Source organism: Pantherophis guttatus, chromosome 6 (genome assembly GCF_059756535.1).
Source record: "Pantherophis guttatus breed Tessera chromosome 6, ASM5975653v1, whole genome shotgun sequence".
NCBI lineage: Eukaryota > Metazoa > Chordata > Lepidosauria > Squamata > Colubridae > Pantherophis > Pantherophis guttatus.
This window is the reverse complement of record NC_142068.1, coordinates 61977842-61991614: the sequence shown is the minus strand read 5'-3', so window position 1 is coordinate 61991614 and position 13773 is coordinate 61977842. Positions and strand designations below refer to the sequence as shown.

Here is a 13773-nt window from a genome sequence, read left to right as displayed (position 1 = left end):
TTCAAATGTGTTACTTTCAATATATTGTGAAATATGCTTTGTTCAGATATCAGCACAGTCCTATGTGAATTTGCTTTGTAATTAATACTGAGATACTTATGTTAAGTATCGTGATTAGAGTCATTTACAGTGAATTAAAGACAAACCTACCAGTACTTCACTAAGTTGTTCGTAATCAAACATTTCATTTTCATATTGTTCTGCAAGCTCTTTGCCCAAGACAATGGCTTCTTCCCACATCTGTTAAAAATATAATTAAATTTTAATTAAGTTTAAAAACTTCTTTTAAAATTTCCAGTATTTAAAACTAAAACTCAGTTAATATTTATTCAACAACAGCAATAACAATTTCAATTTTATCTCTGCTTACTGACAGAGTCTAGTTAGCCATTCAAGGTGGCTAATCAGAAAGATAAACATAAAGAGTTAAATAATATAAAGACATTTAAATAATGTAAGTATTAACCAATTCAGATGAAACTGTCCTGGCTAGAAAGAAAAATTCTGATTAATTTCATAAAAGTAGAAGAAGTACAGAGCTAAAGCTATCCTACACTACATTCCACAATGTGGAAGAAGTATACAAGGTGACTTTTTTACAAAAACCTATGACTACATTGATATAATTGTAAGGAAGTTTTAAGCGTATGTATAAATCTTACAACATGCCATTATAATCTCGGGTTGCGGAAATTAGGCAAAATATATTCCTACAAAGCAAGAAGAATCACCGAAGGCTATTGACAGAAACCCCCCCAGATCTATGGGCATGGAAACCCCAAGTTGCCAAAATAGGAGAAAACTAGGAAAAGCCTGGAGAAATGACAGGATATATGTGCACAGCAGAGAGAGAGAGAAAGAGGGAGGGAGGGTGGGAGGGAAGGAGAGAGAGAATAAACATACAATGTCATTATACGGTATTAAAAGACTAGTTTTTACTATCTCATGAAGACTCCATACCGGTAACAATCAACATGCTGACCCCAGAGTAGTTGTTGAGAATACAATCTAACTATCACAAATGTCTCTGGAAACTGAAAACTATTTTTTTAAGTCAATAATGTCCAATCTCAGCTGTTCCTAAAATTTCTTGCTTTGGGGAAAAAAAATCCTCAACATCATTTATAACATGACAAATTTCCAGAAGAATGAGCTACCCTAAGAGAGATATTCAGTAAATAACAGCATTTTCCCATCTAAGTTTTAAATACATGAAAGCAAAAGTTATCTTAAAAAGGCACAAGTGAATAAAGCTGCAGATTCTTTAAAAACGACTCCTTTGAACAAGAAAATTGCAACTTTTTAAAATGAAAGTATAGATCTTGAGATTGGTCAGGGGATCAGAATTTTGGTACTCTTCTTATTGAGAAAGAATCAGATTCTAAAAGAAAACCTCTCTTTTTAATGTTAACCATTTAAAATTCAATTGAAGCAGCTATATACATTTTTTTGTTTTCTTTTGTTTTTGTCTTCAAGTCAATCTTTATTCCTGATGACTGTCTGGCAAATTCCCTGTAATTTTCTTTGCAAAATTTTTCAGAAGTAGTTTGCAATTGCCTCCGTCCTAGGCTGACAAGAATTGTCTACTCTAAAGTCACTCAGCTGTCTTTGTACCTAACATGGTGTCTATAATGCATGGTGTCATGCTTCCTAAACTTGTGTCTTTATCCATAAAAAGAATACATGAAGTCTTAGTGAAGTTATGATACAATGATGGGGAAACTCATACCATAGTTTAGTATGAACTAGTACTATGGTCTAATGGTTAAGGCACCAGGTTATAAATCAGGAGACTGAATTTTAGTCTTGTCTTAGACATGAAGGCTTTGGGCCAGTCACTCTCTCTCAGCCCAGCTCACTTCACAGGGCTGTTGTTGTGAGGAAAATAGGACGTGGAAGGATTAGATATGTTCACCACCTTGAGTTATTTACAAAAATAAAGGTGGGATATAAACCAATAAAAATAAAGCTCATTTCAGTTGTGTATTAAGGATTTCTATTCTGCCTTTCCCTACAAGACAATCTAATCGATAAGAAAATAGCACTTTGTTAACTAATAGTGCCTGGAGTCAAAGCAGAAGAAGTAAGTAGAAAAGGAAAAATTAAAAGGAATATTTCAAAAGGTTCATTTGAGTCAGTACAAAGGGAGATCGGTGAGGAAGAGCAACTGCTTTAATCAAAAAAATGGGATGATATACTCTTAAAAACTTAGAAAATACCTGAAATAACGGAAGCGTTAGCAAAACTTGTGAAGAAACTATTACAATTTGCACATTTTATTGGCAAAGCGTTGGGTTACTTACATGTATCCCTAATTAAAGTAAAAGAACTACATAATTTATTCTGAAAAGATCAGACATCAATGAAATTATTTTTTAAAATGCCAGGAAATCAGAAGAATATATTTAAAAGACCCAACATTCATTTAGCTATTTTATTTCTGTGGTTTAAAGTTTACTTTTATCAAATTTAAATGCAAGTTGGTACCTCCATGATTTCCTTTAAGTGTACATCCTACTGACAAGAGTAGGGAAGAGTGGCTAATTCAATATTTCAAGTGGTTCCCTGCTAAGACCTAGATGAAAATTACCTTTTTAAAACTATGAGTCACATTGGTGAAGTCCTCTCCACCTAGGTTAAAGGAATTACTTTTCTTTGTCATGACTTAATGTAAATAACAGTGATCTAGAAGTAACATTAAATGCATTTTCAAGAATATTTTATTTTTAATTTAGTTTCCTTCATAACTTCTTTAGTCTGTCTTCCCCCCCCACACACACACTTTTTCAATTTCCTTTTCTCCTGTATTCATTTTCTTACCATCCTTTCTTTTATCTGCAGCAGACCCAACTTGAAAAGTGGCCATTTTAGCTTATGTTTCATATAAATAAGTATCGTAGGTATAAAGAAAAATAAATATCTAGTATTTTATTCCAAAATTGTTTATCTAGTCATTAGAAGTAATAATGTTAAAATGGATAGACACATTGCTCTTCTACAGTATACTTGTAATCATCAGTAAAGTACAAGATGTACTTCAGTTGATAATTAGAGAATATCTCAGTGGCTTCCTAATCAACAGGAGTGAAATATGGAATGATGAGCACTCTCAGGACGTCAGTTTTCTAAATATAGGTCTATTTTATCTTTCTCTTATTATCAGTATTTAGATGGAAGATTCCCAAAGGTGTTACCCAAACATGTATATTTCAGTAGTTGAATTTTCTTGATCACTGTACTGATGACAACCTTAGGAAACTAGTGCTGTGTTTTCATTTTTTCATTCCCTACTGAGAAGCTGAGATACTTTCTCATCTTATTTATTTCTGTCCTCTACTGAAAAGATATTCAGAAGCTTCCTTCACTTATTTCTTATAAACGGACATAAATGCTTCGTAGGGTATCATTTAGATCTTTACACAAACTTACACTGACATTTTCTTTAGCTTTACGTGCATGAACTGTGGGAACAATGTATTTGAAATGCTTCAAAGAAAATGTTTTGATAACTCTGAAACTAGCATTGTCAATTTGAATCTTATTAGGAACTGTTTTTATCAAGTGTATATAAAAAAACTTCATAGCACTAATAATATCCTCCTATCTTTTCTTGGATTTACTTCTTTTGCTTCTGGTTTTCTATATATTTGCAGTATACACAGCCCTAATATATGTAGTTATTATTTGAAAGATATATAAGGATCCTCGAGAAAAAGTGAAGCACTCAAGAAATAATGTTATCTGAAATTTCATTTCATTAAACACATTTACAGTCAAATGTCACATATTATCCACTTACTGAATTAATCTGTTTCCTGATTTATACTGACTCACAAGCTAACCCAAAGGTTCAAGTTTGCAGATCACAGGAAGTCACACAAACATACACAAAAACCAACTAAGGTTAAAATTAACAACGGTCACGTGCTATGAAAATATAGAGAATAACATGTTTGGAAGGGAACTTGTCCAACCTCCTGCTTGAGCAGGAAACTTATACTATTCTAGACAAATGGTTGTCCAATCTCTTCTACAATCCTCCAGTGATGGTGTACCCACAATTTCTGGATAAATGTCATACCACTGATTAATTATTCTCACTGTGAAGAAATTTCTAGGTTGGATCTCTCTTTAATGATCTTCTACCTGTTACGTCCTGCCCTCAGATGCTTTGAAGACTAGGTTGACTTCCTCTTTTCTTTGAAAGCTCCTCAAGTACGGGAATATTGCTACCATATCACTCCTCCTCTTCATTAGTCAAGACATACCTAGTTCTCTCAACCCTTTATTGCATGGTTTATCTTGAGATCCCATATAATCTTTGTTGCACTTCTTTGCATTCTTTTATGTTCCCGGCATTTGTTTTGTATTGTGGTGACTAGCACTGGATAGAACATTCCACGTGTGGTTCACTAGTGCAGTTTAAAGTGGCACTATTGCTTTTTCTGATCTTGATTCCATCTTTCTGTTGATTCAGCCTAGGACTGCATTGGCTTTTTTGGCAGATGCAGCACACTGTTGGCTCATACTTAAATGATGGACTATTAGGACACCTAGATCCCTCTGTTGAGTCAGGTACCACTATTCTATACATGTGCATTTGTTGTTGTTGTTTTCTTGCCTAACTGTTAGGCCTTCCTTTTCTCATCACTGAGCTGAATTTTGATGGATAGGCCCAGTATTCAAGTCTGTCAAGATCCTCCTGAACCTTGGTTTTTTTTTGTTTTTTGTTTTATTTGATTTATATGCCGCCCTTCTCCGGAGACTCAGGGCGGCTTACAATGTGTTAAGCAATAGCCTTCATACTTTTGTATATTTATACAAAGTCAGCTTATTGCCCCCACAAACTGGGTCCTCATTTCACCTACCTTAGAAAGGATGGAAGGCTGAGTCAACCTTGAGCCTTGGAGAGATTCGAACCAGCAGTAAATTGCAGGCAGCTGTGTTAATAACAGGGTGCATAGACCACTGTACTATCAAGGCTCTTGAGTTGATCTTCCAAGTGCTAGATATTCTCCCTAGCTTAGTATTGTGTGCAAATTTGATGAGATAAGATAGAACCTTGAAGTACTCCATTGCATACTACCATTCATCTAGATGTAGTTCCGTTGAGGACTACACATTGAGTATGATTGATCAGACAACTATGAATCCATCTGTTGGTTGTAATGTCCACCTCACATTGTGAATCATGTGCTGAATCCATTTTGCTGAGTAACACATATGCAAGTATGAAGACAACCCATGAAGGATTAAAATATATCCCAGATGATATATATTGTAGACCAGATTCTCTTCTTAGAATACTAATTATTGGCTATGCTGTTGGAGATTTGGGCTGTTATACTTCCATAATATATGGGGATTTAAAAATAATTGGAGTAAGCATTTCTCTTACTGCTAGAAAAAAAAATCATCTCAACTTAATAATCATGGTGCCATGGATACTTCACAAAATGCTTTGTTTAAATCAAGATACGCCTACTGCATTTCACATTCTGCTAAGTAAATTACCCAATCAAAAATGAGATTAGGTTACTCTGGCAAGGCTTATTCTTGACAAATTCATACTGACTTCTAGTAGCTATCACATTATTTTCAAGATGCTTACAGATATATCTCTTTATGATCTGTTACAGAATCTTCCCAAGAATTAATATCACACTGAATGATACTGGATCTTTATTTTTCTCTTCCTAAAGGTATGAATAACAACCCCCTCTCCTTTCAATTTTTTGTACTTCACCCTCTTACTATATTTATCACAGATATTAAATAAAGATTCAACCAAAGGATCAGTTATTTCCTTCAGAACGCTAGAATGCAATCATATGGTCAACTAATTCAGAGTAAACAGACATTTCTTGGCCATATTTCTGTCACTCTCCGTCATTCTGCTCTTTATAATTATTTGTGGATCAATTACTCTCCTGAAACTGAATATAAGATGGAACTTGAGTAATTCTGCCTTTCCTTTTCTTTTATTTGTGAGCAGCTGGTATAGAGATTCCTTTCTTCTTCCTTTTGTTTTGAACACACTTGAAGAAGCCCTTTTTATTGTTCTTAACAGGATCCCCCCCCCACAACTTCATGCTCAATCTGAGCCTTAACTTTACTGAAACAATCTTTGTAGTATATACAGGCACTATTCCTTGGTGACCAATATTTTTCCACTTGTTATATGTTGTCAAAGAACTGTACATTCATGTTGACAGAGGGCAATCTACATTTTAGTAGCTTCTTCCTAGTATGCAGTAAAGATTATTATCACCGCAGACAGGGTTGTGAAACCCTGAAGCTGATTTCAAGCCTTGAGCCTAACCAAGCTATGACAAACTGAATGTGTGAGATTTCTTCTAAAGTCATGTCTGAGATTCTGACAATATCCTTCTCCTTTCTCCAGTGCACAAACCGTGGTTCAGGGCTTCCACTGCCAATCATCATCAAGAGGCTATGTTTTGGCCAAACATAATTTATCAGTTTTATCAGATATAATCCATGTTGTCCAATGGCCCATCATCCTGAAAACAGAAGCAATGGTCCTAAAAACCATATCTCCTACCCAATTTTCATAATCAAAGTACTCTTCTTTTCTTTTCTTTTCTGTTCCTTTTCTATCAATGGAAAGGATGCATAAAATATTCTTTCATTTTTTTCATGTTCTATCCTGTACTTATTTTAATATTTTCTTCAAACTGTTTGATAATTTTTTTAAAAATAAAATAAAATAGAAAAAAAGTCAACGTAACTTTTCTCTTGGCTTCTGGCAAGATACAGTTGCATCCTCTCTGCCCTTTTTTCTTTACTGCAAGACTTCTCTGTTCCTCTGAAGTCTCAAGGACTATTTTCTTTTTCTACAGACAGGAGGCTTAAAGCTGTTCCTCAAAGTAGAATATTTATTAATTTAATTTACATGCTGCCTATTTCTTGCAACTCTAGGTAATTTACAATATATAAAAGTCACAACATATAAAACAATTGTTAAAAAAACCTGTGCCAAAATTCATGTTCCAAATTCATGTTCTAAATCTAACAATAATCCTAAATAATCTTAAAATGATTAATGATGTGAACAGTGAGGGGCAAAAGGGCTGGAAATAGAAATGATAAAGGTGAGGGTGCAGGGAAAAATAATTTCTCATCTGCTAGCATAGCAGAACTAGTTTTTTTGTTTCCAAAAAGTAAATTAATATATAAATGAATATCTCACAGATACAAGTGTATAGTCTTGGATGGAACTGGGATCTAAAATATTTTTTATTCAATATTTTATTCAAAAATGTATTGAAATTATATTTCTGTTTGGTGAACTAAGAAATGAGTTGTACATTCAGTTTCTTTTTGCTCGCCTATTATTTTTTTATCCATTCAACATTTTTTGTTTCATTCATTTGAAAAGAAATTGTGAATATTTTGCTCATATGTGTTACTGTGAACAAATCTAGCTGTTGAAACATGTAATTTCTGTATTTATTTATAAAGGAAGTTGAAATTGTATTACCTATTATGAAAGAGCACTAGAATTCTAAAACATGTTATCAGCTGTATTGGATGATTATTGCAAGATGTAGAATCAACTATTAAAAAACCCCACAAGAAAACAAAGTTAAAAATAATAATATATATTTGTCAAAAGAGGTAGTACAATTTATCATAATCATTCAGAAATAATTTGTAAAATTATTTTTATCACAATTATTTTTAAATTCAAGAAATATTTCCTAAGATATAAGCTAGGTGGTCAGTAGCAATCTTTAAAATACTTTTCTAATGTCTCCTAGCCTTTATTTAAGGAAAGTTTGCTTAATGAGATATATAGGTAGTTGTTGACTTATGACTGGTTGCTTAGTGACAGTATGAAGTTATGGCAGAACATCCAAAAGCTTCTTATGACCCGATTCCAAAGCTACAGCTGTTGCATTGCCCTGCACTCATTCACCCTTATGACTGACTATAGGGATGCCGCAGCGCCCCTCCCATCTCCCTCCATTTGCTCTCACAGGTCCCCCCCCCCAGGGTCTTGGGCTGATTTCCCACCCCACTGGACTCCATATCCTATTCCTCACTTACTTTTTGAAGATCTCCAGAACTTCATTTAGAGAAGAAAGACAGGCTGTTCTGTTCTTGGCCTGTGTGGCATGATCCTAGATGCGACCACCATTTTCTGAGAGTCCACAATTCAATGTGTCCTAAATGGCAGTTACTTTGGGATTTCTCCAGAAGGCTCAGGAATGGAGCAGTCTCTGGAGATCTTCAAAAGGTAAATGCACAATGAGTGATGCGAGGTTAGGAAGGTGTGGGGCCTGGTGGGATAGGAAGAAGGCCCAAGATCTGTAGGACTCCAAGGGACAGGAAGCAGACCACAGGATACCTCACTGGAAGGGAAGGATATGCGCTACACCTCCCGGGGCATTCCATACTCTGCTTAATGATCCACAGACTTGTTTAATTACCACATGTGAAAGAGTAGGGAATAGAATAGAATAGAATAGAATAGAATAGAATAGAATAGAATAGAATAGAATAGAATAGAATAGAATAGAATAGAATAGAATAGAATTCTTTATTGGCCAAGTGTGATTGGACACACAAGGAATTTGTCTTGGTGCATATGCTTTTGATGTACATAAAAGAAAACATACATTCGGCAAGAATCATAAGGTACAACCCTTAATGATAGTCATAGGGAACAAATAAGCAATCAAATCATATTAGGAAACAGTCAATATAAATCTTAAGGATACCAGCAACAAGGTTACAGTCATACAGTCATAAGTGGGAGGAGATGGGTGATAGGAAAGATGAGAAGTTTAATAGTAATGCATACTTAGTAACCAGTTTGACAGTGTTGAGGGAATTATTTGTTTAGCAGAGTGATGGCATTCGGGGTTCTTGTGTCTAGTTGTTCTGCTGTGCAGGGCTCTATAGCGTCGTTTTAAGGGTAGGGATGGGGGGGTGTCATAGTGAGATGATCACAAGGGCACTTCAACTGTAATGATTACTTCTGACTGTAATGAGCAAATCCATTACGGTTGGTGGTCAAGGACTATCTGTACATTCACCATCATTTCCCATAAGGTTCATACTTTGAAGTGGCCCATATATTATAATTATATATCCTTAACTAAGTTTCAGGATGGAGAGAGGGGGTCTTGTCTGGAAAATTGGAAACATAAACTATTTTTGGCACATATTAAATATAATAGTTTGTCCAAAAGTGAATTCAAACTTCTCACATGTTTCCTAAATGCGAAGAGCCCAAGAAAGCAAGTTCAAAGTTTCAGACAGAAAATTCAAGGACAATGAAAGAACAATAACATTTGTTACATAAATGCTAATGACTAAGTAAAAAAATTGCTGATCTTTTAAAATGCAAAAGGAAGGAAGCAAAGTAAACACCTAGCAGTGCTCAAACTAGCTGCCTTCTACTGTACTTCCTTTTCCCATTTATGACTACACTACTATACACAATTAGAGCCAAAATAAAAATGAAGTTGTTTGATAAAACAATGTTCTTGCAAACTGTGAATTTCTCGTTTTGTAAAGGTTAGCACAGATTAAGGCATTTTAAACAGATACTTTACCTGTTGTTCATAAACAGCTCATTAATACCATAGTAGCAGAAATGCACAAACCAGTTCTTTAAAAAATATATAGGTATTGCAGTTGTTCTCTCCACAAGCAGCTGAAGCCATTAAAAGTCATTAAATATGCTATAAAAAAAATTCCAGCTTTCTAATTCAGTTTGTTTCACTGCCTGAAAATTCATCTTTAAAAGCTGTCCCTGTTTTTCCTTTTAGAGATAGCTACTGTACATAGAACAGATTGGATACTTTTTCGCTAACCCCCAAGTCTATCATTAATTATTATTTATCACATTTGTACATTATTTTTCTTTTAAGCCTTACAGGAAAGACAGCATACGAATATTTCATATTGTTAATACTAAACATAAAGTAACTCACTGAAAATACATAATTTGTCTACTGGGAAGAGGCGGTGAAAAATGAATTCTAGAACCTGAAGTGTTCAATAACATCTGGTCCATCTTCAGTTTAAAGAACTGATACTGGAGGGAGGTACATCTATCTCCATTATTATTATTTTTTGTCAAGACGATCAGGCAGACAACTTGTACTTATTCTCAATAATACTTGCTAGTCCAATTAGGCAATTTCAGGCTGAATGTTATATTTTTATATTCAGATATACAAAACGGCTCAACATCCAAAATTGTTTTGCTACACTGCCTGGAAGCACTGCAATTTTAAGATGCTTAAGCCTTTCCTTGCCTGAGCAACAGACAGCTATCCTTCCTGTTGTTGTCACCAGTGGGTGACTTAATGACGAGCTAGCAGAAAGAAATCTGCTTCTAAGGTGACTGCATGGTGATTGCTGCAGGGAACAAAGCTGGTTAAGCATTCAAACCAGCTTCTCACCCCCTGAAGACAAAACAGATTTTGGATCTCCTCTATTTCAGGGGTTGTTGTCACTAGCCTGAGGATATAAATCCTCAGATAAAGTCAGAAGAATAAATATAGGTAGTCTTCAGCTTACATGTGATGACCCGAGGCTGGGCACGGAAACAACAAAGCCAGAACGAAGGCTTAACTCCCCTTTATTGTTCCAACTTTCCCCCAAAAGTCCCACTGTTCACTGCAAGTCCAGGAGCCAACCTCTAAACATGCACCCCCAATAGGTGCATATTCTGGCAAATTCTGGCAAATTCTGGCAAATTCTCCCGAAGGACTCAGGGCAGTGAACAGCCAGAAGATAAAACACAGAAATACAAAAATTTAAAATAGATTAAAAACGAATTAAATAATTTGGCTGAATTTAAAATACCCCATAATTTAAACAGATTAAAATTTGTATTTAAAATTTATATTTAAAAGGGGAGAAGATTTAGGCCAGGCCAGCTTGATGAAATAAAAAAGTTTTAACCGCGCGACGTAAGGTGCGCAGATCTGGGATCCTCCATATCTCCGGGGGGAGCTCGTTCCAGATCATAGGTGCCCCCACAGAGAAGGCTCTCCCCCTAGGGGCCACCAGTCGACATTGTTTGGCCGATGGCACCCGGAGGAGCCCCTCTCTATGGGAGCGTACTGGCCGGTGGGAGGCTATTGGTGGTAGTAGGCGGTCCCATAGATAACCAGGTCCTAAGCCATGGAGCGCTTTAAAGGTGATAACCAGAACCTTGAAGCTCACTCGGAAGACCACCGGGAGCCAGTGCAGCTCGCGCAGGAGAGGTGTTACATGGAAGCTCCACGTTGCTCCCATAACCACCCGCGCGGCCGCACTCTGCGCCAGTTGGAGCCTCCGAGTGCACCTCAAGGGGAGCCCCATGTAGAGAGCGTTACAATAGTCCAGACGAGAGGTGACGAGGGCATGAGTGACTGTAGGGAGTCTCAATCTAGAAAGGGACGCAACTGGCGGATCAGGCGGACCTGATGAAAAATCCTCCCGGTCACGGCCGTCAAGAGCTCTTCTAAAGACAGCCGTGAATCCAGGAGAACGCCCAAGTTGCGAGCCCTTTCCGTGGGGGCCAATGATTCACCCCCAATAGTCAGCGATGGCACCAGCTGACTATATCGGGACGTCGGAAACCACAGCCACTCAGTCTTGGATGGGTTGAGCCTGAGCCTGTTCCTCCCCATCCAGATCCGTACGGCCTCCAGGCACCGGGACATCACTTCAAGGGCATCGTTGGGGTGGTCCGGGGTGGAGATGTACAGCTGAGTGTCATCAGCGTACTGATGATACTTCACCCCGAAACCACGGATGATCTCGCCTAGCGGTTTTACATAAATGTTGAACAAAAGGGGCGAGAGGACCGATCCCTGCGGCACCCCATGTATGAGGGGCCTCGGGGTTGACCTCTGCCCCCCTGTCAACACAGACTGCGACCGGTCGGAGAGAAAGGAGGAGAACCACCATAGTACGGTGCCTCCCACCCCCAACTCTTCCAACCGGTGCAGCATGATACCATGGTCGATGGTATCAAAAGCCGCTGAGAGATCTAACAGGACCAAGACAGAGGAGCAACCCCTGTCCCGAGCCCTCCAGAGATCATCAACCAACGCGACCAATGCCGTTTCCGTGCTCTACCCAGGCCTGAAACACGACTGGAACGGATCTAGATACGACGTTTCATCCAGGTACTGGGGAAGCTGTCGCGCAACCACACTCAACAACCTTTGCAACAAAGCGAAGGTTGGAGACTGGACGATAATTAGCCAATGCTGCCAGGTCCAGGGAAGGCTTCTTGAGGAGAGGCCTCACCACCGCCTCCTTCAAGTTATAATGAATTTATTAGCTATTAGTAGAGGAGAAGCACAGTTCTGAGAGCAGCCACAGTTCAAGGAATTTGGTTTCAGAGAGTCCTTGTCACAGGAAGAGTTCCCTGGGAACGCAGCACCACCTGGAGCATAACTGTCACTGCAACCTCGCACGTAGCCAGGTCAGGCAAGCAAGACCAGCATAGCAAACAAGGCAAGCACAGCAAGGTATCCAGACATCGGTAACAGCATGAGAGACTGGAAAAAGCAATGCTTGTTCCCAAGAAACACCCCTACCAACAGCATCTCCCTAAATCTCATTCCTCAGGTAAGCCTTGTGAAGAGGGGCGGGGCGCCCTCCTCCTGAGTCGTCAGGTTGTCCTGTGCTGATCCCGGCTCCTCTCCATTCTTCATGATTGGGGGGAGGTAATTGCTTGTCGCTGAAATTCCATCACTCCTCTGCTCCACTGTTGCCCTGTCCTCCCCCTTCGCCTGGTCCTCCTGCGCCCCCTCTCCCTTGCTGCCGACCCTTCCCAGGCCTGAAGGATCTGGGACTGCCTCATCCTGCTCATCGGTTGTTCCTCCATTGGCCCTAGCTCCATCTCATCCGCCTCCTCAGACTCAGGCTCCGACAGGGCCATGACAGTACAACTATTTGTTTAGCAACTACTCAAAATTACAATGGCACTAAAAAAGGAGACTTATTACCAGCCCTTGCACTTATGACCATGCTAGCATCCCCAAGATCACGTGATCAAAATTCAGAAAGCCAGCATGAATTTAGGATGGTTGCAGCATCCCAGGGTCATATGATCATTATTTGCAATCTTCCCAGATAGTTTCTAACAAGCAAAGTCAATGAAGAAAGCTGGATTTGCTTAACAACTGCATGATTCACTTAACAACTGCACTGACTCACTTAACAACTGTGGCACACAAAAAATCAGATGATAAAATGGGGCAAGACTCACTTAATAAATGTCTCACTTTTATTCAACAACAGGAATGTTGGGCTCAATTGTGGTTGTAAGTCGAGGACAACCTGTATGTATTACTATATAAAAAAAAATGATGTGATTCTCATATAATATCTAATTCAGTTTTTAGTGTCTGTTTAAGGCAGGGAAGAGATAATGTCTTTCATGTTCTCAAAATCCAAAATGAGCAATATCGAATTACTGGTCATTTTGTTTGATATTCTCAGCAAAGAAAAGCAACTCAAGGCCGGATATCTTATCACTCCAGCTCTTAAGGTTCAGAATCAGAAACAATAATTCAGAAGGTTCACTTTTGTAGTAAGGTCACATAGTCTCATAAAAGCAAACTATTTTCTTTAGAGTTAAAACATAGCTTGCTGAGAACTCTTACGAACCCGCAGAGGTTATTCCCATAAATCTCTAATAACTACAACCATTCCTGGCTAATTGGAAATGCCACCTTATTCTTCCTCATGTCTAGAATACTCTTCATAATTATTCGGAACGTACTATTATTT

General features: G+C 38.0%; 1 protein-coding gene across 4 annotated transcripts in view; it reads right to left on the bottom strand.

The window, feature by feature from the left end:
• DOCK1 (dedicator of cytokinesis 1) overlaps positions 1-13773 on the bottom strand; it is a 427633-nt gene that overhangs the window by 58442 nt on the left and 355418 nt on the right. For all 4 annotated transcript variants that reach the window (XM_034436445.3, XM_034436446.3, XM_034436447.3 and 1 more), the window contains exon 39: positions 151-240. In XM_034436445.3, coding sequence (XP_034292336.2) covers positions 151-240 — 90 coding nt within the window. The remainder of the gene's footprint in view (positions 1-150; positions 241-13773) is intronic.